The sequence below is a fragment of the Drosophila biarmipes genome, chromosome 2R, assembly GCF_025231255.1.
Source record: "Drosophila biarmipes strain raj3 chromosome 2R, RU_DBia_V1.1, whole genome shotgun sequence".
NCBI classification, from domain to species: domain Eukaryota; kingdom Metazoa; phylum Arthropoda; class Insecta; order Diptera; family Drosophilidae; genus Drosophila; species Drosophila biarmipes.
In genome coordinates, this window is record NC_066615.1 from 13,042,260 (window position 1) to 13,068,487 (window position 26,228).

At 41.3% G+C, this 26,228-nt stretch overlaps 3 protein-coding genes across 11 annotated transcripts in view; 1 reads left to right on the top strand and 2 right to left on the bottom strand.

The window, feature by feature from the left end:
* The window catches only part of LOC108030030 (caskin-2), a 33,491-nt gene extending 21,014 nt beyond the window's left edge, over positions 1-12,477 (bottom strand). The window contains exon 1 of the mRNA XM_050888020.1: positions 12,344-12,477. The gene's annotated coding sequence lies outside the window, so the exon portion shown is untranslated. The remainder of the gene's footprint in view (positions 1-12,343) is intronic.
* Positions 22-21,146, top strand: LOC108030029 (atypical protein kinase C). Of its 8 annotated transcripts, none has more exons than XR_007764078.1 (11): positions 22-296; positions 1,456-1,729; positions 1,787-1,907; positions 15,877-15,927; positions 16,464-16,549; positions 16,615-17,571; positions 17,636-17,830; positions 18,628-18,743; positions 18,847-18,973; positions 19,032-19,284; positions 19,338-21,146. XR_007764078.1 is itself a non-coding variant. In XM_017102575.2 (10 exons), the coding sequence occupies exons 2-9, from the start codon at positions 11,014-11,016 to the stop codon at positions 18,932-18,934; spliced, it is 2,901 nt and encodes a 966-aa protein (XP_016958064.1). In that variant the 5' UTR covers positions 5,126-5,317; positions 10,890-11,013; the 3' UTR covers positions 18,935-18,973; positions 19,032-21,146. The 8 variants fall into 8 exon arrangements, 1 of the variants encoding a protein (XP_016958064.1); XR_007764079.1 differs by having other exon boundaries at positions 22-175; XR_007764080.1 differs by having other exon boundaries at positions 22-105.
* A 62-nt stretch (positions 21,147-21,208) lies between these two features.
* LOC108030032 (fas apoptotic inhibitory molecule 1) lies at positions 21,209-23,555 on the bottom strand. Of its 2 annotated transcripts, XM_017102590.3 has the most exons (4): positions 22,841-23,555; positions 22,695-22,760; positions 21,532-21,822; positions 21,209-21,459 (listed from the first exon to the last, which is right to left on the bottom strand). In XM_017102590.3, exons 1-4 carry the CDS (start codon positions 22,976-22,978, stop codon positions 21,268-21,270), a joined length of 687 nt encoding a protein of 228 aa, XP_016958079.1. In that variant the 5' UTR covers positions 22,979-23,555; the 3' UTR covers positions 21,209-21,267. The 2 variants fall into 2 exon arrangements, with proteins under 2 accessions (XP_016958079.1, XP_016958081.1); XM_017102592.3 differs by lacking the exons at positions 22,695-22,760; positions 22,841-23,555 and adding an exon at positions 21,941-21,956 and having other exon boundaries at positions 21,532-21,878.
* Between the last annotated feature and the right edge of the window lie 2,673 nt (positions 23,556-26,228).

Below are 26,228 nucleotides of genomic sequence, written 5' to 3' on the forward strand. Positions count from 1 at the left end.
CCCTGCAACACTTGGGCGTGTGGTATTTTTTGTGCTGTCACTTCGCGTTCTCCTTCTCCGCTTTGTGCTCTCCTTCCAAAACGAAATAAACGGAGGAATAGCAATGTTAGTTTTAATTCGTTTAAGGCATAACAATTAATTAAAAGAGAGCGAGTGCCAGTGCCTTAATTAAAATGTATGTGGCGCACTGATTGGCTTCAATTTAAATGTTTCGTGTTGTCTGCCTTGTCACTCAGTGTTAGTTTTGCGGCGTTTTGTGCGTAATATTTGTGGTTAAACAAACCTAATAAACTAGTGTGAGTCAAACAGTAGGATTAAGTTAAACTGCAAGTGGTTAAGTTAAGAAAGCGGCGTCTTAAGTGAAAAATGCTAATGAGCTAAAACAGGTTGTCGACTCTCGCGCTCCCGCTCTCTCCTGCGGCCCCCGCCCTCCCTTTCTCGCTCATTTGTTGCACTCTGTTGTTGTTGCCAACTGGGTACTTTTAACAGTTACCTTGGTCAATGTACGCCATTAATTACGCTCAAAAACTAAAGTACTCAGATGCCTAGTAAGCGGGGGAAGAAAGAGAGTGGAGGAGTAAAAATAAACTAATTTGCACACTCGCTTTGGCGTGCTAATTCCACTTACTTTTCTTCTTGTCTCACTGCTTGTGGGCGTTTTGCATGATTCACTCGCGTTTGTTTTGTCCCTTTCGTTTTGTGCTTGTCTCCGCATTTGGTGCAGCAGGAACAACAACAACTACCTGTGGCATGCAGTGCGCTATGTGTTTGTGTGCGTGTGTGTGCGGCTCAAATGTCAAAGTTGACGTTTCGCTTTGGGCGGGAGTTCAAATCGGATTTTGAAGAGAGCACGATAGCGGGAGAGCGAAAGAATCTTTTTATCAACTTCAAGATACAGTTACAGTCGAACTTCTATGTCACAATCTAAGAGAAAGCTTTGAAGAATTGGAGTATATAAAACTGGTTCCAATTAGAGATTAGCCGCGGTTGCCAGTTTGCACTTGAAATAGCTTTAACTACATATCTGAAGCAATCTTTTAATTCACTGTGGAACGTCTAAAAGTAAAGATAGTATCTAGTAGATATAGTACTTATTAAGAACTTGTGCTAACTTGTGTGCTATAGCTAGATTTCGACTGAAAGATTTATAATTTATTTTTATGTTGTTTATTTTAAATATTTTTATTGCGGCTACCCACATTTTAAACAAATTCTTATCTTAAATATTTTATGTTTTTTTTTCGCAAGACTTACGCATTCGGTTCAATGACATTTGATAATTTGAAAATTTATAATAGTATTTGGTATGCTTATATTTACATACTTCAAGTAATTTGGAGATTTATAAATAACAATATTTTTAATAAGACCATCATATCCCAATAAAAGTTCCCCTTTCTTACTTTCAACTGTAAGCCGCATATCTTAAACGTATATCTTTTCTTATTTTTGCAGACCTCTCTTATCAATTCGTGTGTCTCTGTGTGTTACGTGTTATCAAATCATTTTAGCCAGCTAGCAAATGCAGAAAATGCCCTCGCAAATTGTGAACGACGGCAGCAGCGTTAGCTTGAACAGCGCCAATATGAACATGACCAACACACCCAATAGCATTACGGTGAAGACCGCCTACAATGGCCAGATCATCATCACCACGGTCAACAAGAATATTACGTACGAGGAGCTCTGCTACGAAATACGCAACATCTGTCGGTTTCCTCTGGATCAGGTTGGGTTACTTGAAATAATAGGAAGTCAACAAATAACTTAATTCGAATTATTACAGCCATTCACCATTAAATGGGTCGATGAGGAAAACGATCCCTGCACCATATCAACGAAAATGGAACTGGACGAGGCCATACGACTGTACGAAATGAATTACGACTCCCAATTAGTCATTCATGGTGAGTTCAACATAATTTCTTTGTATTAAAAATGGTTTAGACTTGTAATAAAATTCCCGGGGTTGATATCAGTTGTTTGTTTAAGCATTGAACAAGTTATATATTTTTTGATTTCCAAATAATCGGGACTCTAAAGTTTTTATTTTAAAACTGTCTTATTGATATTACACTCGTAAATGAGCAGTGACCAACTCAATCTTTCACCATTGTTGTTAGTGGAAGTATATTACTTTAGAATGTCATCCAAAGTTATCTAATAAGGTCAGTAAACTTATCAAAAGAAATGTTTTGTGGAGCTCAACTAATATTAGTAATAGTTATCTTGTTTGTACCCAAGTGGTCCGCTGTTATAGCATGCTATTAAAAACTCTCCAATTATTATCATATGCTGCCGCAAAGTAGGCAGTAGCCAATTAATTAGCCCATGAGGAACGCAATCCGTCGTCGCTTCCAATATTTAACCAAGCCCATCAACATTTAAGCCTGATTAAACAATGTGGGAGCGCAGCGCTTCTTATTAGCTCAATAAACTTGAGTTTTCCTCGCGAGTTTCCCGACTGCCTTTCTGCTTTCCCAGCTTCCCAAGGATGGCATCATCCACTCGAGTTAATAACATAAAATATTAATTAACCCGTACACACACTCACATGCTCGAGAGGACCAAGTCTTATGGCAATTGCCTAAGGCATGCAGCACTCTTCAACTTTTTTTGTTTACTCTTCCGTACCTCCGACTTATTTGCATATAAATTCTGCTTGGATCTTGGCTCACCGGCCTCATTTATAATTCATTATAATTAAATTGTTTGCTTCGTGTGGGTTAAGTTTTCGCCGGCTTTTTTGGAATTTTAATTTTCCTGTTGTGCGGTTTTCGGCGATCTCACTCGTACACACTCATCCGAGTTTTGTGCTTAATTATGCCTGCCGCAACAACAAAAAGGTTTCACTTACCACATTCGTTCGGCAAATGACAAACACAAAACCCTTTCGCACAGTAAATTACTGAAAAACGTGGGTGTAAGGTCTCAACATAATGAACAAGAAATACACTCTGCGATACATTCTTATTTACATTCATAAACTTTAGTTTATTTTAAGGTTTAGGTTTGTAAAATTTTTGTATGTTATTCCCGAAGATCTGCTAGCATAAAACAAAGTTTGGTGACTTACCTTAATCTTACAAAGAATTTAAATTAACATATAAAATATGATATTTATCATGAAATGCTAGATTGTTAAAATACAATGAATTTCAGCTCTTAAGGATTAACTATTAAAACTACTTCGAAACAATAAAGCTGACTTGACCGTATCCTCTTAAAGGGAATACCCAAAATCCAAAGCCCTCTCACATTTTACTTTTCAAGTTATCCGCATTATCCCTGGTCATTCCATACCTGTGGTCATTCTTTTTTTTCCACACACGGCTCTGAAAAACAAGAAAAAGGGGCAACTAACGGCCCAGCAGATATGATAACTGCCAGTAGCACTGAACAAAGTTGGTCGAGGGGAGGTGGTTTGATGGGCGGGGTGTTACAGTTCCGCTTCCCCTTTTGTGTGGCTTTGTTTTTGTGCTGGGGCCCAGGCTTCCTGATATTTTGTGGCTATTCCCCCTTCATATCTCCATGTGAGCAAAAATAACAGTGTGTAGGGACGGCATGTTAGTTGTTGTTATACCCGGTACTGGTAAAAGGGTATATAGAACTACTGAAATTGGGCGGATCTCAGCGCCAATCAAGGGTTCTTGAAACAATCCCCTTGTAACATTGTAAAAGTAGTTTGGAATAAGGAATGTATCACTTTTTTAATAAATTGTATTGTCATTTGACTGATTTTAGTTGTATTGTTTTTAGTATTTCCAAAGTCACATCGATAGATAGATGAATTAACCATAGGGCCAGTTTTGATTTTTCAATTCTTAGGCACATCCCAAATTTCATACCGATCGGTTGAATGTTATGGTCATACGAATGATTTAAGTAAATAATATTGCATAAAAGGAGGATTCTAGCGCAGATCAATTTATGTAATATTTATCGTTTTATTGTTTTATAGAGTGCTTGGGGTTGAATAATGGATATTGGTCATTTTTTTCAATTTCTAGCCACATTCCAAGTTTAATGAAGATCGGACTAATATTATGATCATAGGAGTGGTTTTAGTGGGTACTTAATTATTTATTCGCCAGAAAGTATGCAATGATTTTTTACAAATTTGGGCAGGATATCCATTCTGTCGGGACCCTTGACTTTCACATTCCTTCTTGTTTTCTTCTTCTTCTTGTAATGTGGCCACGTGTGAAAAAATGCGGCTTAAAATGTACTAAAAGGATTCTGTGTGCGTATGTCCCTGCGACTGTCCGTGTGTGTGTGCGTGGGGAGAGGTACATTGTCAAGGTATTCCGTTACCGTTATACGCACTCTTGCATATGTTAGGAAGTCCTGTCTGTGTGTTTGTATGCCGAACATGTTTGTTTGCGTTGTTGTTGCTGCTGTGTTGATTAGTAAATGGCTGTTGGTATGTGTGTTTGCATTTGTACAAGCCCTTGTTTTGACTTTTCTGTTGTTGTATCTCTTTTTTTTTATTTTGTAAACTTTTTTTGAGTTTTGGTACGTGTGTGAACTTCTGTCGGGCTCTGGTTTACCTTCCGGCTTCATCTCCGGCCAACAAAAACCCTACATCTCCCTCCAAAAACAAGACAAAAGCCCAGGATCTGTAAGCCACCGTTATAATTTATGCGCCTGCAATATGGCAACGCTGTCCGGCTCACACACACACAAGTGTACATATATGTAGATGTACATGAAAAACTTTTGTCCAGGTCCGAAGAACTTTTTTTTTTGAAGCCCATAAGGTCGATACACAAGATGCCATTACCCGAGAGCGAGATAGCAATGGCGAGGAGGAGAGAAGCGAAAGAGAGAGAGAACATTTCCCCAGTTGCCACAAAAACAGCTGAGCCGAGAAGAAAGGTATTGCCATCCGTTGCATCCAAGCTGGCAATGCTCAAAGCGCCGGTCTGCGGCTTTTATTTGCACTCTCTCTCGCTCTCTCGTCGAAAATAAAGGATATTCCCTAGTGCCAGAAGAGCATGCGTCACCTGAACACCTGACATTGAAGGAGCTTTCGCCTTGCTCTCCTCTCTCATCTACTTTCTCCCCGGAAAATTTCCCTAGCATACTTCTCTGCATCGGCATTTCACTCGCGCGTTGGCCGCTCGCCTGTGTGGAAGTGCCGTGCGGATTTCGATTTCAAAGATACAACTCTCCGGGCTCCACAAACAAATACATAATTATATATATATACAAATATACATGGTCTTGCACAGCCATCGCCATAACGAGTTTTCTGCGGTGTGAATTAACAAAAGAAAAGAGAAAGAAAAATCAAAGTTGGAAGTCGAAAACAAAAGTACAAATCAGTGAACAACATAATTCCATATAATTATTTTCCCCAACCTTTCCACTCGTTCTTCGGCAAGTGCCGAAAATCTTACGGAAAAAAAATCAATTGCCCCTGGGCAATATTTTTTTTGACTGTTCTGCCGAAGTTGTCGTACATTTCTGATTAGTTGCCATACAATTTTCCTTGGAGAGAAGGAGGTGAAAAAAGGGGGCGGGCAAGAAGGCTAGGGTCGTGAATGATTAACATAAATTGTGAATGCTTCTTGAATGAAAGTTTTGGGGCTGCTAATGAAGTACAAACTTTATAAGTGTGTAAGATTCGAGGCATTTCAGGGCCTTCATCGACGACTTGATTTTATGGCCGTATTTCGCTAAATCAATATACTTCGCAAGTAGGCCTATAATATGATTTAAGAATATTTATGATAAAAAAGCGATTAGTAATATTTAAGCAGCATAATTAAAGCGTTTTTTTTATAAAAAAAACTTGTATGTGAGCATATGATTATTATTTCATAATGCTGTTATTATTTTAAATTTTAGTATTTCCTATGTATTTTTAAATGAAAAACGCCGTTCCCTTACTTAAGGGATATGCCAAGGCTAAGTAGCAAAAAATCTATTCCAAAATAACATTCCCTTTGCATACTTCAGGGCGGAATAAAAATCTAAAGTTTTAGGTTGATTTAAAATACTTGAATTTTTTTAAACTTCATTCATTTTGTACCATATCATAACAGAGTCAAATAAAATCGAAGAATTGATTTGCATTTTTCGTGGTTTCCCCTTTAGTTTATCCTGCATCATGCTGCTCTTTTTCCCCCAATTTTTCGGCTGCTGAGTGCCAGACACTAGCAAACAAAACCACACACTCATCCCCAACCAAACAGGGTCGCCAAAATGAGGTAGTGTGCGAGAATCCCCACCCTAAACTTGACCCCAGGCATTTGCACTTCATCAAGCTCTGCCTGCACTTCTGCGACCGTCTGGTTTCCCAAAACTTGGCCCGAAACCCACTCTACAGTATATACTATATGTACACGAGATGGATCCATTCCGTATGCATATATGGATGTGCGGCATAGCATATATATTATGAGTCAGTGGGCTAGGAAGAAGCTGCAGGGCGAAACAATTTCCTTTCATTCTTTGTGGAAAGCGCTTTGCTGGCCAAGCTGTCGCCCTGCCATTTAAACTTGTTCGTTTTCTTTTGGGCCCGAAGCCTTTCACTCGTACCAGGTGTATGGGCCTCCTTCTTCGCCAAAGTTAAATCAGCAAATTTCCACTTTTTTCCCACTGTTTTTCGAGCACCCTGGGGTTCTGTTTGAGTTCGGTGTTTCATTTTTTTTGTGTTTTTTAGGTTCCTTTTGCAGCCTCTGGGAGATTCGGCTCTCAGTTCGCTTGCTGGCTGGCCCCATTATGATTGTTGGGCAAATTTTAATGATGCCATTGGGCTTAATGAAATTATTGTTAGTTCAGCAAACAAGAAAGCCCATTTTCGTACGGTCCTGGGATCAGTTTAGGAGCGGGGGCGGGATTAAATGGCAGGATGGCTGGTGGGCTCCGAATTGAATATGCACATGACGTCCGTTCGCCTGCCTCATTTTCCATGCTTATTCCATATCGCTTTGGCACGGAGAAAAAGTGGAAAAGTTGTCACATAATATCACAATGGTAGCCTGTCTATATCGGTGATAACTTCAGACAATGAATTAGCTTAAATATATGAAATATAAAAGTGTAGTTCTTAAAGGATACAATATTATAATGTTTATTTGCTTGTACTAAAGAATATTAAATCAAAAATTTTTAATACAAAAGTCCACGTAGTGACGAAGGCGACCACTAAATATTCTCGAAAACAATCGTCCGAAGGTTTCGAATTTTTTTTTATTTTAGATTTTTTTTTCAGGTTTTTTTCAGCTCTAACGATTTTAAATAAAATGTTAAGGTGTATAGCCCTTGAGATTCCTCAACTTTTCCGTTTCATAGTTATTAATCAACAAAAATGACCACATTTACCATTAACCTTGAAAAAAAGTATTTATTTAGTAGATTGTGTAATACATGTTCGTCCCAAAAGTTGATATGAGAACTTTGGTTTGCTGTAGGTGCGATCGTCACTAGATTTTTACCTCGTGCAGAGGTGTTTTTGTTTGATCTAACTTTTCTTAAAACTCAGACACATTTCAAGAACATTTTAAAAGGGTTTTGGATGAAATATCCTTTGATCCCTAGTATTAAAAAGCAAAGTTTTGAATAGCTATTGTTGGCATCCTCTTTGTTACATTTTGCAGATGTGCATTCTTTCTCTGAGTGCCCAACTTTATGGCATTCCCATCTTGCCGCCTTTCTCTTTGTTATGCTGTGTGAAATTTTATAACTGTCTGAGGACGAGGTGGGTGGCAGGTGGTGGGTGTAGGTGGAAACTGGCCCGCTTGACGTCACTCGGAAAGCCGAATTGATGTTTAACTATTGATGCTCCTTGTCCGGGGCTGGATATCTGGTGGCCTAAAGTTGGCTTGCCAGTCCTCCTGGCGAGCATCGCCTGCTTATGTTTATCGTTATTGTATCGCCTGAAATACGAGACCCCGCGCTTTTAGGCCAAAGATGAAGGGGGCGTTTGAATGGTCAATAAGGCGGGGCGTGGCGGGCTGAATATAAAAATTTGATGGTGCTTTCTGATGTAAGAAGTGATTCTTATTCAGGCTATTCGAATGCTTAAATGGGGCAGTAAACAATGCAAAATGGCTATAGGAAATATTTAATCAATAATTGATTTGTCAGGAGGCTGCTTTATTGAGATTAAACATTTATGAAGATACTTTGTTTAGTCCATTGATTTAATGTATTGCTTTGTATTGAGGGTAAGCACAAATAAGTACTTCAAAATTCATGCTAACTATAGAAAAAACATTTTTTTTTATAAATGTGCTGAAATGAATAATAGATTCAAAAAGCGCTCGACCGTTGGTCTACACTGTTTGTGTGGCGGCCGAGACTGAGCAGAGCCATTTTCTTTGTCCGCTTAATGTAAATAGTATAAAGACGTATAGAATATGTGTTTCTATAATATTCAAAGTTGTTATTAGTGCGTTCTTTTAATCAGCTTATTTTTCTAGTATTTTCTACTATATAGTAACAATTTATAATACTTTCAAACAAAGCCTGCAAACAAAACTAGTTGAATATGTTTCTTGCTATTAAGCCAGCTTTAATCTAGCTTAGTGCACTGGGATTTAAGGACTTTGGTTTCGCCAAAAAAGGGGGCTTGCATTGAGATAGAGTGGGCCTGGAAGGATTTGTTTTAGGTGACTGGCTGGCTGGACTGTTGGGCTGCTTGGGTGCTCTGGATGCTCTGTTCCCATCGTGGACAAACAAGCTGGCAACCAATATTCATGCTCCAATTGCAGGGAAAACAATGCCGGCGGAGTGTTTATATTTAGCAAACGCTGAGGGATGCAGGCGGCGAAGGAGGGAAAACAGGGGAGCACCGGGCGGAGGACTGGCTAAATTTAATTCGAAAATGCATCAGATCCTTTTTTCTGTTTTGCCAACCCCCACCCGAAGCCCACTAGAGACTGCATCATCAGCAGATAGGGAGGAAAATAAGGAAAAGCCGAGAAAATGAGTGCCAAACAAAGGGATCTGCTTGCCTTGTCACGACAGGGCTCTTGTGTCAAGTGGATGCTGTCCAACTAAGGACCCGGCCAGCAGCCCCTTTTCGACCCACTTCGACCCTCGTTAATCATGCGAATTATGCATGAAAGTGGAGTACTTAATTTCAATTGTCTAAACAACAAGCGATTGCGATGTGACCTACCAATACACTCGAAGAAAATTTTCTATTTACACTTGACTGCATCGGTGGGTGGGCATCTTGGTGGGCTGGGGTTCGTCTATGAGTGGAATACAGGGCAAACTCAAGAGAGGGAAATTTTAGTCTTATAACCATTATAGGGTTTAAGTAAGGTCAGAAAGGTATAAGATAATATAAATTTATAATGTAATTAAACAGAAATGTTTTTAAAAGGTTTCGTCTTAGTAATGGTTAAAAAAATAGTTTGATTGTTAAAAAAATGTTTTTGGGTTAAATAAATATTTGACATTTATGTTTGTAATCATTTTGTTGAACCTATTTTTAGGCTAAATGAGTGAAAGGAAAATTATTAAATGACTATTTATATATCTTCAAAGACTTTATAAAATGTTCAGATTACTTTGATTTTTTTATTATTTTTAATTATTATTCTTTTTTATTTAGGCAAGACAAACAATATTCATTTGTTTAGTTTTCTTTATATTTAAATATATTTATTTATGAGTTTATTGCTAAGAGTGTCCACTGTAACTGGCGAAATGTGGAAATGGCAACAGAAGATTGCATACTTAAAAGGGCGATTGCGAGCGAATTTCCCTGCGCGCGTCGACTGATTTTCTCTCTAATTTCCCCCAGCTTTCTCCGGCGATTTCTCTCCCTTCCACTCGCCGATTTTCAGTCGCTCTTTGCTGCCTTTCACGCCTTTGTCAATTTGCAGCAACTTGTGCGCTCGTTTGACTTGGGTTAAATTGTTTGTGATTGTCGCAGCCGTGTCTCTGTGTGGGTTACCAATTTCTCCTGGCCATTGTGTGTGTGTCTCCGGACAGAGTTGTCAGCTGTTCGGCCTGCATTTCTCTCGGCTGCCCCGCTCGCTTCTCTCTGGCCTTAGCCATTATTACACAATTTATATATTTTTTTTAGGTGTGGTTTCTGCGGCGTCTGCAACCGGCCACGCCCATAGACCGCCACCCACCTCCGCCCATCGCCCATCGCCCACCTCCCGAACGCCCCTCTCACGGCCACATCCTTGTGTGTGTCTGAGTTTTTCTTTTAATCAATCATTATAAACTGCGAGACCAGCGAAGTGGGCGTGGGGATACTACACGCCTGTCGTTTGGCTTTGAAACTTTGCTTTGCATAGTTTGCTGCGCCATGTAACTGTAATTGCAACTGGGACCTTGTTCCGCTTTCCCTCGCGCCTTACTTTCTCCCCTCTCCTTTCGCCAGCTTATCCAATTTTTTATGCGCTCCATTTAAGAGGAGGGTTTTCTTTTGGCTGGAAATATTGCCATCACTTACTCCAGAAACGCTGGCATTAAATGGAAATGAATCAAGTATTTTGAAAGGAAATTAATTGGGTTTACTAGAATAGCACCCTTGATTAAGTTGGGATTTCTTAAGTTTCATTTAAATGGAAAATAGTAAATGGTAGTTTTCAAATATTATTACCATTTCCATATAAATGGCGTGAGTCTTGATTAATAGGGTTTAAAGTACCAGGAATCTTGTTAGGCAGTCCTTTTCTTTAGTTTCAGTTAAATCAAAAATAGTATATACTATTTTTTCGCTTATATCTCTTATTTATAAAGTTTCTGCCACGTGAAGGTCGTGTCATTTTCGTATTGACCTTGATAAATTCGTAACCAAAACTTGATTGTATCGAGTTCTCTGAAGTGCAACTTTCAACTATAGCTAACTAGTCCTCCTACTTCGATTTTTGAGTGCTTGATTTAATGCAGTTTATGTTAATTAATCGCAGAAACAAGTCAAGTGCAACGGAAACTTAAAAACAAAATTAAAATTCGAATAAAATCAAAGCCGAAGCGAAAGCTCGGAGAGACTTAACCGCGCCGCGAAGTGAACAATTTTCTGAGTGAACCATCATGGCCTGGGGCTATTGGTCCGCCACGACTGTGGATCGTGGGCGATCGCCGCGCCGCCTGACGCAGTGTGCACCACTTCCGGTCAACATAGTGCAGCAGGAGGAGGAGGAGGAGCAGCCCTGTCTGCCGCAGCAGCAACAGCAGCATCCGCAGCAGCAGCATCCGCAACAGCAGCAGCAACAGCAGTCGCAGACCTGTCCCAGCACTCCGTCGGCCAATCAGCAGGGCAGCGGCAATCTCTGCTACAGCCCCACCTGTCGATCCCGCTGTTCCAGTCCCTGTCCAGGATCTCCGTGCGGTTCCATCACGCCGCCACCCCCGCCGCTGCTCACATCGTCGCAGCAGCACCTGCACTCCAACAAGAATTGCCCGGCAGCCCAGCAACTGATGACTCACCTGGACTATGCGTCCCGCAGACAATCGCTCGACCAGCTGGACAGTCCACAGGTATTCGGATCATTGAGGTTTCCATTTTCACCAAGAGCTCAGCTTGAAGGGGTGGGCCAAGGCCAGGGAAAGTTGGCCCCCTAACCAAGTTCATCTGAATCACACCCAACCATACTGGTTTTCGGTTACCAGTTGATGGCCTAACTGCTCAATTGATTTGCCTTTAATTACTGTGTGGACTTGCATTCCAATCAAAGTAACACTTTTTCATAAAAGTCATTACAGAGGATACAGAGATTTTAAAGGCTTACATTACAAGCCATTTTGATGTAGTCTCTTATTTAGATTGGCCTAAAATAATTGACTCATTTTTGTTTGTTTTTGTTAAGGGATTCCTATAGAAACTGCATTAGTCTATTAAAAATGAACTTAGAAATGCACCAAACAAAAATATTTTCATGACTCCATTTCATGTGTCATTTTTGCAGCTATCAATTGGATATGCTTGGCTGATTACTCATAGGCAATGAAAAAATGTATAGTCTCATTTATAACTCGCTATTTGTTCATTTTAAGATTGTGATATTTAATTGCCCATAAATAGTCCCACTATTTATACACTTTTTTTGCTGATGATCGAATTGTGTATCAAATATCTTTTTTAGATTCCTAAAAGTATGCTGTGAGTAAGGGATAGACGTCTTTTTGAAAGAATTCCTTGTACTACTGGGCTTAAAGTATTTTGTTGCATACTTTTAGACAAAGAAGACCAAAAAATGTGATTTTAAAGCCCCGGAGGTTTCTAATGTGTTTTTTTATCAACCCAATAATATTATTGATAGCGATCTGTGAAAGGTGTGTATTCCTGCTAGAAATTGGTCCCTAATAGTCCCCTTCAAGTTGAGCTCGATCCTAAAATGTGGCTTAAACCCCCATCACTGACCTGGTTATCCATTCTATTCTCATCCCATTCCATTTGCGAACATAATCCAGTCCAAGTACTTTGACATTCAGGCCAACCAGCTGTCGGACATCATGTGCCGTGGTGCGGTGGTCAGTTCGATCCAGTCGGCGAACAACACGCTGACCCGCGGCGTATCCATGCACAGCCGGAGTGGCAGTGCCCACGGCAGTCACCACGGCAGCCACCACAGTCACAGCCATCATGGGAGTGCCCACGGATCGCTGGGCTGTTTGCAGGGCGGCGTGGGAGTGGGCGTGGGCACGGGCAGTACGGGCAGCATTGGCATGATGTCGGCGGGTCACATCGATACGGGCGACTACGATGTGCCGCATCCGCATCCGTATACCCATCACTACATGCAGACGACGGCCTCGGTGACCCCGCCACACACCTCCCTCAGTCGCCCGGGATCGGCGGGTGCCGTGTGCCAGGGTCACGACTCCGGCTCGGATTCCAGCCAGGGATGCGGTGGATCCATCATGGGCGGCATGCTGGTCATGGGTCACCCAGGACACATGGGCAGCTTGGGTCACCACAGCGCCGGCAGTGGATCGCTGGGCAGGTGCTCGAGCAGGTGTCACAACACGAACACCACGACGACGGATGACTCGGGTGGTGGCAGCAGTGGCGGCGGCGGAGGAGGAGTACCCGGCTCCATGGGCAGTGCCTCCATGGGCGTGGGAATGCCGGGCATGCTGATGGACTACCATCACAGTCACCACAGTGGCAGCGCCGGAAGTGGCCTAAACGGATGCGGCGGAGGCAGCATCGCCGGGGGAAGCATCGGCGGAAGGAGCAGTGTGTTGGGCACGATCCACAATGGGCATGGACACCACCATCAGCAGTATCACCACGAGTGTATCCACTACGAGCGGCTGCCCATTCCCGTGCCCATACCCACTGTGCCCATGGGCGTGGCACCGCCCTCGCAGCAGATGTCGCAGCATCAGCTCCAGTCGGAGGAGGAGATCGAGCCGGCCTATGCGACAGGTAAATGGAACCGATATCTCAGTGGGGGATTATAGAAAAATTCTGAATATTACCTAGGATAATATTCTTTTATTAAGAACTATTGATTTTAATTTCTTGACTACCTAAGTTATACAAATAATTTGTACTTGTTTTTGTTATTATTAAGTATACATTTGTGATAATAAATTTGGTTTAATTATGTTCCTATATAGCTTTAAAATTTCATAAATACACTTAAATTTATGAATTAGATTAAATTAATGAATTTATGAATTTATGAATTTTTTATAAATATATTTAAAATTGCTATAATTTTCGGAAGAAATGTTTCAAAAATTAATGTAACCTTTTTTTTAATGGTATCTTAAACATGAATCACTAGAATGTTATATAACATTCAAGCCGATTGCATTTATTTTATATAATTGGACGTGGTTTTTATTATCGTTTGTCATTTTGGCAAATGCGGTTTAGCTTTAGTTTAAATAATGTTTGCCCAAAACGTCCTAGTTAAACACTCTTAGCCATCTGATTTATGGCTTGCGAACGCCCAGCGCATTCAGAAGCACTTCGAATTAGAAGCAATAAATTGGTGCTTATCCAAATTTATTATTTCCAATAAATTATTGATTTCCCACCGCATGCGTTGTACTTAATTTTATGGAACTGCCAGCCCCGATCTTATCGACGCAGCCATTCGCCGCGCTCTCACTTGCTCCCAATCGGGGGAATCGGCGGTGACAATTCAATCGGCCACTTGAGGCACTTGCCTTTATTGTTCTTTTGTCGAGTGTGCTTTCTGCTCTTGCTGTTGCTTTTGCTTTGGCTTGGGTTTTGGTTCTGGTTCTCTGTTTCTCGGTTTTCTTCTCTGTATTATTATTTTCTTATTTTGCCCATGCTTCTTGGGCTGAGAATTGGCGGCGGTTTCAGTTCGTAGCTGAAAGTCGCGCGGTGACGACGCTTCGAGCGTTTGCATAGTGTTTTCGAACTGGGCTCCAGTGACCTCTGAACCAAACACACTTTCAATACAACACCCCCCAGTAGCATCAACCCATCACAATGATCATCTGGAGTGGCTTCTGCGAGGCGGCTCAAGTATACAGCACTCAAACGGCCACTTTCATGACCGGCGGAGCATCGTGTTAGTCAGAGAATCATTTAAATTGCCAATTAATCAGTGTGGATTCATGTAGATCAACTCGGGGTGCACTTGCCGAACTCAGCCTTTAACAAAATGCTTTTTATGTGCATTGAAAACTCAAAGTCTATATAATATCCTAACTGGAACTTTAGGATCTGCAATCCAACAGATACTTTATCTTAAGTTTTTTCTGCCTATTGGCAAAATAGTCAGATGCACAATTTCTGAATTTTTTTTAAATGTTAAGTTATTACTTAAATTTCAAATACTTCATTGCTGCAGCAAACTACACAAAATGGATTGAAAATTAAAAAAAGGGTCCTTGAACAATTATTAATGGATAAAAGATAAGTTATAAGAGATGATCTGAATCCAATCTAATCATTTGGTAAAAAACCCCCAATTGTTAAATCAGATACTGATCATAATAGTCGCCTTCTGTCGCGACCTTCACACCCCCCTTTATGACTAATATTGCATATCGCGCCTTTTGTTTTTAGCTCAGTTCCACCTAGTCACCCTTAAAATTCTACCCACCTTATCTGACCAGCCAAGGCATTTACGAGGCGTAAAATAAGAACCGGCCAAACAAAAATAGCAAGAGCAAGAGCGCAGCCCAAACAAATGCTGTGGGTCCTATCACAATTGATAAGCGAACTGAAGTGGGGGAAAATTCACGAACGAAGCGAAAAGAAACCCAAAATTCTAGGTCAATGCGAGACATGAGGCAACACGAGTATGTGGAATCTATCAGAAAAATAACCTTGCAGACGGACAGGCGAATTTATTGAACCCTAGGCTCCCTGGGGCGACACTTTAATTGAATTATGAATGAGCGATGAGCGATGGTTGCTGGAGAATATACATCTGATAGCCGAACAATTGGTGCCAATTGATGGCCGGTGGTCTCCCGGAAAAGCTTAATTAACATTACTCGGAAAAGAGCGATGCGACTCCCCCAGTCGCCGCCAGCTTCTCGTATCTCACATTTTGTATCTCGTATCTCTCGGGCCGTTTCAGTATCTTCTCTCCCGCTCTTTGTGTTCTCTATATGGTGCGTGGTGCCCGGAGATAAGGAACAGCCAGTGTTTGGCAACCGCACGGCTTCAGTCGAGGAGTGGGTGCTGACATGTTAACAGGCCCTCGGCATAGCACCAACACGTCCATGTGGCTCGGCAAGAATCCGTTTATAAGTAAAAATCGCAAAGCAAAGTCTCATTAAATTGATAAGCGACCCGCGGCAGGGAATCTGATTTACCCGATGGGCAAACTAGCCTGCCGTAAGCATGCCCTGCAATTACCACAACTAGCTGACGTTGACCAATGTTTACTAACCGTGCATCTAAGTCAAGGGTGTTGTAAAGTATCTAACAATGTTTGTTCTTCTCTCTCTTTTCAGTATTCCCCAATGTTCCTCAAGCGCCGGGACTGTCCTGCGATGGCGAAGATCGTAAGTGTCTTGAATATCTTTAAAAAGAGTACTAAAAATTAACTATATGTATATTATAAGTCGTATACCTGTACTTCTATAATAACTTTGTACAATAGCAGTAACCTGGCTATAGATAACTGTTTGTTATTGATTCATCGTGTTTTCTGATTCATTATGCCCGTTCAGCACGGTTCCTGCTTTCGATTTAACCAACATGGAGTTAAAGTTTTTAAAAAAGTAATGATTCTTAATAAAAAAACAAATATATGTTTAGGAATAAAAGCACATTTTTGTATCAACTTTATTTTACTAGCAAATAACAATTATTTTAAGAATTCCGCATCTTCATATCAAGAACTAAAATCACTTAAGTTTAAAGGGTATGTGCTGTTCACGTTATTTTAATAATAACAAATTTCAAATGAGTAACCATTTTCTAGATGTGGGGTTAAAATGTAACTAGTTATTTGGAACTAAAGCCTAATTCGTTTATAAGAAGTGCTCCACAACAAATTTATTGATTATGCCTACTCTAAAAATATTTTATTTTACAGGCAGCATCTATCGACGCGGTGCTCGACGCTGGCGCAAGTTGTATCGCGTCAATGGACACATTTTCCAGGCCAAGCGTTTCAACCGGGTGAGTGACTCCATTTAAGGTAACCCAAATAATACCTAATAAAACCCTTTTCGCCCTTCTTCCAGCGTGCTTTCTGTGCCTACTGCCAGGATCGAATCTGGGGCCTGGGACGTCAGGGTTTCAAGTGCATTCAGTGCAAGCTGCTGGTGCACAAGAAGTGCCATAAGCTGGTGCAGAAGCACTGCACCGACCAGCCGGAGCCGCTGGTCAAGGAGCGCGCGGAGGAGTCCAGTGATCCGATGCCGGTGCCCCTGCCGCCGCTTCCATACGAGGCGATGGGCGGCGGAGCGGATGCCTGCGAGTCGCACGACCATGCGCACATAGTGGCTCCACCGCCGCCGGAGGATCCCCTGGAGCCGGGCACTCAGCGCCAGTATTCGCTGAATGACTTCGAGCTGATACGGGTCATCGGACGCGGCAGCTACGCCAAGGTGCTGATGGTGGAGCTACGACGCACACGGCGCATCTACGCCATGAAGGTGATCAAGAAGGCGCTGGTCACCGACGACGAGGACATCGACTGGGTGCAGACGGAGAAGCACGTGTTCGAGACGGCCTCCAATCACCCCTTCCTGGTGGGGCTGCACTCGTGCTTCCAGACGCCCTCGCGGCTCTTCTTCGTCATCGAGTTTGTGCGCGGTGGTGACCTGATGTACCACATGCAGCGGCAGCGGCGGCTGCCCGAGGAGCACGCCCGCTTCTATGCGGCCGAAATCAGTCTGGCCTTGAACTTCCTCCACGAGAAGGGCATCATCTATCGCGATCTGAAGCTGGACAACGTCCTTCTGGATCACGAGGGTCACATTAAGCTGACGGATTACGGCATGTGCAAGGAGGGCATTCGATCCGGGGACACCACCTCCACGTTCTGCGGCACACCCAACTACATTGCGCCGGAGATCCTGAGGGGCGAGGACTATGGCTTCTCGGTGGACTGGTGGGCACTGGGTGTCTTACTCTACGAGATGCTGGCCGGACGTAGTCCGTTCGATCTGGCAGGAGCCTCTGAGAATCCCGATCAGGTTGGTTACCTTATTTGCTCCTCCCTTGAGAAAGTAAAACTCATAATCTCTGTTCTTTCCTTAGAATACTGAGGACTATCTGTTCCAAGTGATCCTGGAGAAGACCATTCGTATTCCCCGCTCGCTGAGCGTTCGGGCCGCCTCCGTGTTAAAAGGTTTCCTCAACAAGAATCCCGCTGACCGTTTGGGCTGCCATCGGGAGTCCGCATTCATGGATATCGTCAGCCATCCGTTCTTCAAGAATATGGATTGGGAATTGGTGAGTCCGAGGACGGTTGTCCTTGTAATAGCTCTATGTGTCGTGGTGCACTTGTTCGTGATGATGATAATATGTTAGGGTAGCGAAACCATTGCAGAAAATCTTATCTTAAAGTATGTTGAGAGCAATGGTTTCCACATAGGTCAGGTCTAAAGCTACGCGCTCAATTTATCTTTATTATTTGTACTGCTGTTGGTATCAAGTTGGCTGATAGCGATTCAACTGGGGCAATCATTGTTGAGCTTTTCTCTATTACCTTGGATATTAATGCAATCTATTATTACGTATACGAATGCGCGTTAAAGATAGCACAAAAGGAGGTGCAACCGCCTTATATACCAGACCTAGACACTGGCGATCCCTATGTGACAAGCAACTTTGATGTGCAATTCACCCAAGAACCGGCTGTACTAACGCCCGATGATCCGTAAGTCATGAAGAGTTCCCCCTCAAATCAGAAAGATGGCAAGTTGTGTTAGTTATTTTTGTAAACCCCGTTGCATGAGATTGAAAACCCCTAAAAGATCTTAGATTAGTGTCCAGACTAACGTCAGGTAAATGCTCCTTCGATCAGCCGCATTTCGACCATATATACCCATGCATTGTACCTCTCTATCTGTCTTTAAAAAGTTGAAACCATCTTAAAATGAATTTTTGTCATCGTCATAATCATGCTCAAGCCGCACCGACATGAATGAGAAAGCGATTTTTATGTTTTTGCCCATTGGCGTGGAGTTTTTCCTAATCGATTATGATTTATGATTTCTACTATCCTCATGCACACCCAAAAAAATCAGCTTGAGCGCAAACAGGTCACGCCACCATTCAAGCCACGCTTAGACTCAGATCGCGACCTGGCCAATTTCCCGCCCGAGTTCACCGGCGAGGCCGTGCAGCTGACCCCGGACGATGAGTAAGTTGACCCAAAAAGACATTTTTGTATCTCTTCCTAAGAATTAATGATCTGCTATTTGTATTTAAATAACTAATTAATTTTAATCTCCTTTAAAAATCAGTCATGTCATTGATAACATCGATCAGTCCGAGTTCGAGGGCTTTGAGTATGTGAACCCCTTGCTGATGTCTCTGGAGGATTGCGTCTGACACCACGAAATGTGCGACTTACATCCGTATAACATGCGGGTAAGTGTTTGAGATCTATACAAAATTAAGTAAGCTAATAAGGTATTGTGTGTTCTAGCTCTACGGCGAGGATTCCAGTGATTACGATTCCGTGGCTGATGACCTGAGTCTCCTGCATCTGAACAGCGCAGCGGGAGCAGGTGGATCGGTCAGCAGCAACAACAATCTCAGCCAGCAGCAACATTATCGCCAGCAACAGCAACAGCAGCAGCAGCAATATCATCCCCATTCAGCATACTCACAGCAGCAACAGCAGCAGCAGCATCAGCAGCTGCAGCAACATCAGCAGCAGCAACAACTTCATCATAATGGTAACATTCATAATAATCAAATGCAAGCAAATAATAATAAAAGTCTACTGCAGCACATGTTTTGCCTTCCATTGAACTAATTAAAATAACGAATTAGATAAAACAACAAGCAACAACAATGAGCCACACAGCAACAACCAGTAGCAGAGCAACAAAGATTAAATTAATATGATTCTAAAATGCAAATGCAATTTCAAAAATATACAATACCACTTATATAATCCTCTCTCAAGAACAGACAAAACTTTCATAAGCAAAGTATATTTATTATATAAAAAAAACCGAAAAGAAAAAACAGTCACAAGTTGCAAGTATTACACTAGAAGGACATAAAGCAAAACGATTACTTTACTATTTAAGCACCTATAGGCAGCCAGGCAAACTTTATGCAAGCAAAGGAAAAACCATTTCATAACTCAATGCAAGACTTTTCACGAAAGAAACTTAGGGATAGTTTTCCCGCAAGAATGCAACAAGAACTTTTTAAGCTAAAAATACGTGCATCAATATATGAATATATAATTTTTAAAGGTTTAACCCACTAACAAAGGACATTTCAAAGTTAATTTTACTAGCCAGGAAGTGCGAGGAAAAGAAGGAGGATGAGGAGTATATATTTCAATGGAATCAATCTATAATATCTAAGCATATATAACTCTAATGTAAAATGTGTGTGTGTTAGTATTAGAGAGCAGAGCATGGTTTTTAAAGGCGACAGCAAAAGATCGACATAATATACGTGTACTGTGAGCAGCAATAGTTAATGAAAACAAAAAATATACCACAAATTGTAACTTCGTAACTCTAATTTTTACACGGAGAACAGTTAACCAAAATTTGGGGAATTAATTCTCTTAAATGCGAACAAAAACATATTTATTTATTGTATTCATTTTGTATTATTTATTTTTAAACGAAAAACAAGAAAACACAATCCGTCTACTGGCAATATATCTTTGTTTAGTATTAAAGAAACTTTTGTTTTTTAATGCATTCCACTGTACTTACGACAACAAAATGAGTATATATATTTTTGTTGGTTTACGGAGGCATAAGATTTGATGCCATCGCAAAAATATAGCATATTTACAAATTTTTAGTGATGAGAACCTTTGTCGAAAATCAAAAATCAAAATTCACATTTCTTTGATTTTCTTTTTTCGCGTATTTCGCGCGAGCTTTTAGCCTAATATTTAAAAATAAATATACAAATTAAACTTAAATACCAGATTGTATATTATGTTTTTGTAATCCCACATAAAAATATTGCGAAATTAATTAAAATTAGTATTACATATATCGAAAATATCATTGTGTTGCGAAGGTAAATAAATTATTGTGTTTTTAATTGAAACTAAAGATAAATTTCAACAAAAATGTTACTTGTTAATGTATGAAAAGCAAATAAAAGTCAAAAATTAAGCGCATATTGTTACATTTCCAAATACAACGCAATCTAAAGAAAAAGTAATATTGATCAAACCGAGTTTTTGATTAAACAAAATAGTAAGCAATAAATTTAAATGCAAAACAAACAAGACAAACACTGCACCTAAAGGTTACCGAGTTGATTAAACGCGACATGTATTCTTTAGCCTATCCCATTAATTATGTTGTTGTGTTTGATAACCGAGTTCTATGAGTAAGTTTAATTAGTCTATAATGATTTTAATTGTGCGTATACATTAAATTTGTATTTCTCTTCAATCGACGTTTCCAACTGATTTTGTAAACTGGACGCACTTTCGGCATAAATTACCAGATGCTAGCAAAATGTCAAAATGAAATTGAAAACGTAAACGAATAGTTGCGTTGCAATTATGCATATAAACAAAAACGAATAAAGTACGGTATAAGAAAAAGTTGTTTGGCTTTTAATTAGTTTCTGAAAACTATTTCCGCAAAACTTTTATTAACAACTTGGGGGAAAAATTCAACAAATGCAAAACGCTAGCCTATGTGGTGTGTGTGGGTGGGTAGTCCTTAGTTGCTCTGCAAAATGGAGACCGGCTCTTGCATAATCTCCTGAATCTTCGCCTCCGGAACTGGCACCCCATTCGCCAGCAGGGTGTGAACGATGCCATCATGTTTATTGCCACTTGAGCGTGCCTGAAGCACGAATTCCGTGTCCTGCAGCAGGAACTTGGTGTCTGTGCCGCCGCAAACGAAAGCCGACTGCGAAATGGGGGTAATAAAGTGTAAGGAGAAAGCGTGGAGAAAGCGGTGGCCCCAGCACCCAGTCCTCACCTCCTCGGTGCGCAGCTCATCGTTTACGTACAGACTCAGCGTGTCCAGCTTGAGCATTATCCTGTACTCCTGCGGAGGCGGTTCCGCAGCCGAGTCGCATGTGTAGAGCCACAGTCGATACTGGCGCGTCATGTCCTCGGTGTACTGCTCGTGGGACTTGCCGTCGATGTACAGCGAGTACTCGTACTTGAAGCCCGGCGCGGGATCCACGCGTATGATGCAGCGCGTCTGATCGATGTGGAAGGTGTCCTCGCCCACCAGCTTGAACATCCAGTCGCGGCGCAGCACCTCCTGTGGTATTTGGTTTATCGGTGGGAAATAGCATGGGTTAATTAAGTTTACTCATACTAAACAAAAATATAAATTAGATTAAAAATAACACTTTTTGCTGGAAATAAATCATACGCACTGTTGCCTTTGATCGAATACTTTATTTTTATCCTGAATCCTTGACTTTGATTTATTTCTCGCATGTTCTACGTGAAAGGTAGAAACTCCTCCTCCTTTGCATTTGCAAGCTACCAAAACCACCAACTTATTGGGAGCACATACGTTTTAAAAATATAGGTTTGAATACTGATTTCACCAAATATTCTAACTAAAGTGTTGGTTTCTGCTAAGAACTGATTCGTACCTAAGAGACCCAAGTGAGCTCACTATACATACTATTTTGAAATAATGGGCATTACATTTATTTCTGGTTAAGTCATATTTAATGACGATTAAATTCAAAGTCGGTACGAAATAAACACTTAAACTTAATGAGGTCTTAAACACAAATATTAGAAAGCGGAACTGCGGAATGTCTTTCAAGGGCGTAAAAAGTTTATGCTTAATTTGAGTATTTACTGGCAGTTTAACAACCGGTTTTTGATCCTGTTTTCTAAGCAAAATATAAAGAAACTACATTTTTAATGGTAAAAAAAAAAATTTATATTGTCATGCGGCCCATATAACAACCCTTAGCCTTGAGTTTTTTATAATTTCCAAATGTAGTTCCGCGTTCCTACGGAGGACAAGAGCTCTCCGGGGGAGCGAAAAGTAATTCACTTAAAAATGTATAGGCACACGCCCGTAATTAAGTTCCCCTGTTGCAATGCAAATACTTCAGCAGCTCCGAAGCCAGCCATTTAAGCCCCACATGAAAGCGCTAAAAAACTTACCCGACCATTGACCCAAATCATGCGCCGCCCACTGGTGGTGCCATGTTCCAGCTCGATGCGGTACATCTGCGCAAACAAAACAGGGGACAATTATCGCGAGCTCTGTTCAAGATAGGGTTTTCGAAAACCCCCCTCCCTTTCAGTACCTTGCCATTGATGGGCACACACCACTGGGCCACGATATTCTGTTTGTTGTAGCGCTGGTCCTCGGGCACATGATCCTGCGTCATCGTGGGCTGCGTGGACAGATTCTCCAGGCGCAGTGTGGGCGAGAGAAAGGACATGGATAAGGACTAGCCTCACTCGACGATCTGGCTTCTGGCCCCTCCGACAGCCAATCAATAAATCCTATTAATATTTATAGTAATCGCCTTCAAAGTGCAGCCGACTAAATGGGGCTTACACAACCCCGAAAAGATACTCCGGGGAGTTCAAGGAACCCAAATGCGGGGCAACTTGTGTAATCCGCAGATCTGCTTTGAATGCAGGGTGCACCTTTTGTTTAGGCCCCCAAATCGGGCTAGATTTTATTCCGCTTTCAGGCTCTACCGGGGCGGCGAGTAAACCGCAAGACCGAACCGCACGTTGTTAGCACCAATGGCACACTAAACAACAAACCCGTGTACAATAAGAGCCAAAGGAGGAACTGAAGAAAAACTAGCTGGCTGCCTTTTGGCCCGGCTCTCCGGCTCTGAACGGTTCTGGCCTGAACTGAGCTGGCCGAGAGTCGCGGTCGCGTTTGTCGGTCTGCCAAAGTGAAGGCAAAGTGCAGAGCAACTACGCCGCATGGCGCCAAAACAGAGTTGATTTGTTTCCACTAGCCGTGCGTGTGGATATGGGTGTTCGAACAGGGAAGTCCCCAAAAGACGGACCCCATCATTAAGGATAACTGCTTGATATATGCTAATAGAGGTAGATAGATAATATAAGTTCAATTTCGTTCCAGAATCCTTCGTTCTTGAGGTTTTGTTAAATAAAATTCAGTTTTAAAACTGATTTAACCTTCTAAAATATTTGGTAAATATATTTGTATCCCACTATATTGAGAACGAAAAAATCTTATTAATAATAATATAGCTTCTAGTTCATTCGAAAATGCCTAATGCCTGTTCTTAATATCAAGTTAAAATGTATAAGGCCTACTTTAACTTTATAAATAGTTGGAATATTTTTTATGTGCTTTAAAGACTTTTTTAAGTGAAAACAAATTAAAGTTTAAAAAGTACATCTTATCGAATCTTAAAACATTTGGTAAAGATTTCTGTGTTACACTAGGTTAAGAAAAAAGGCGAGGAAAATGGTATAATAGATAATTGATTCACAAATTTCTAGAATTGTCAAAGTTATATCAAACAAGTTATAGGAACTCCCTTTACCTCTACTGAACATACAGATTTCCTAGTATATTTGTCAAAACAGAAAACTTATTCAAAATTCATGTTTCTTAAAATATGAAAAATGGAAGATGCGCAGATCTTTACTAAAGAATAAATTATAATTAACAGAAATAATCGAACCAGGTTTATTTAAACCAATGCCTTAAAAGGCAATAGTTTCAGTCCTGCTACAAAGGCCCCACTGTACCCACTTCTCAATACCCCGCCGAGTGTCGTTCGCATAAAAATAAACTTTGCCCCGTCAAGTATGCAATTGTTTCTGCATTGCAATTGCCCCTCCTTCGAGAGTGGGTCTGGGTGGTCGCCATGCCTGCTGGCATCCAATTGAGCGTAAGCCAAACCATATTCGTGCATACATATTTTATTCCGGATGACAATTATTCGGCCCTGGGGGATAGAGACGGGGCCGAAGCGCCTGCCACATGGGCAATCGTCGCAAATTTGTCGCATTTTGTTTTGTTGTCATGTTTATGGCGCAACATTTTCTGGCCATAAATACACGCCGAAAATGCTAATGACCGATTGGGTGGGTGGGTTGGTGGGCTTGGGTGCCAAGCGACGTGAGGACTTGCCGCCTCCGGGTGGTATTTCAATCGACCAGAAGCGATATTGATAAATGTATTTGGGCCAGATTGGATAAGAAGTCGACGGCGAAACGGGCACATCATATGTCAAATCAAGTTTCCCGGGTCTTGGGGCTCTCTGTGTGGTATGTATATAGCCCGGCGCTCAACCCACTCCCTCCCAAGAGGGCGGGTGGTAAGAAAAACATATGCCATCGCCCCAACACGCGAAGGTCACTGACAAAGCGCCGTTTGAAGTCGCTTACAGTTTTAGTTGATGTTGACGCTATCAAAGGGGAGGGGAGTGGGCGCTGGCGGTTGGCAAGGGTGGACTTTCGACTTTCTCTGGGTAAGAGTGTGTGTGTGTGTGTGCTGGTGTGTAAAAAAGAAAGCACCAGATAACGAAACATTTGACAAGGACAAGGCTGCCTGCTGCCAGCCGTCAACTCCCCTTTCGGCACGAAGCTCCCCAGCGGCAGTGTGTTAGTGTAATTATTAGTGCCATACAAAATAAATATGTCCGTACAGTCATACAAACAGCCATTTTTGACGCGAATTCGCAGGCTAAAGCACCGTGGGAGTTTTATTTTAAATACATCTTAAAAGCCACTCTAGAATGTATCCCCTTATGAGACTGATAGCAACATCTAAAAAAGATAGTAACTATGAAAATCAAATACATCTAAGATTATTAAACAACAACAAAATTTGCACTTATTTTTTATATTAATGATTTTATAGAAAAGTATTAACCAAATGTAGATTATTCTTGAGGTATCTACGTCATTTGTTATCAAAAAGATAAAATGTTAACTTTTTAGGCCCTTGTCTCAATGTCATGTTAGCTTGATCATTTAGTTAAATTTCTGTTTTGGAATAAATGTAATTTCATGTTATTAAAAAATTGTTATTTAAGGTGTTATCGTCCGAATTTCAAACTTAATAATAACACTCTCTATAGGGACTTCTCATTCATTCGCATTGAGAAAACGAATCTGTCTTTCCGAACAATTTAACTACAAGTTACCTTTATCGTTCATATAGCAAAGTGACATCGAAGCATCAAAAAGATACTTTTAAAAAATGATATATTAAGTTAATGGGATAAATTTAAAACTTGCCTTCTAATTGTACCTCACCTGCTTGTAAATACCTGTGCAACTACCGAAAATTCCACTGGCTTATCCTCTTCAGCCCATCGTACTCGGTTGCGCTTTCTGCGCTGACTACTTGCCAGTTGAATTTATGGACCATTCCGCTGGTTGTACACTTTTTATGCAAATATATATGGCCCAAAGTGCCGCAGCAGACAACGCTCGGTGGCGCTGTCGCTGATGATGTTGTAGATAGTTCCGTGGAACCAGGGGCAGGTTCGTCCTGGAGGACTGGATTGCGTGCTTCGCTGGTGTCAGCCGACTGGCACACTACAAATGTCGCCGGCAATTAATTTCCATAGATAATTGCCTGTCGATAACGACAGCGGCAGCGGGGACATTAATCAAAGGGCCGGCTGTTGACTAGATGGCTTTTTGTTGGTTCTTGGCCGCTGGATAAGATTTAATCAAAAACTATGG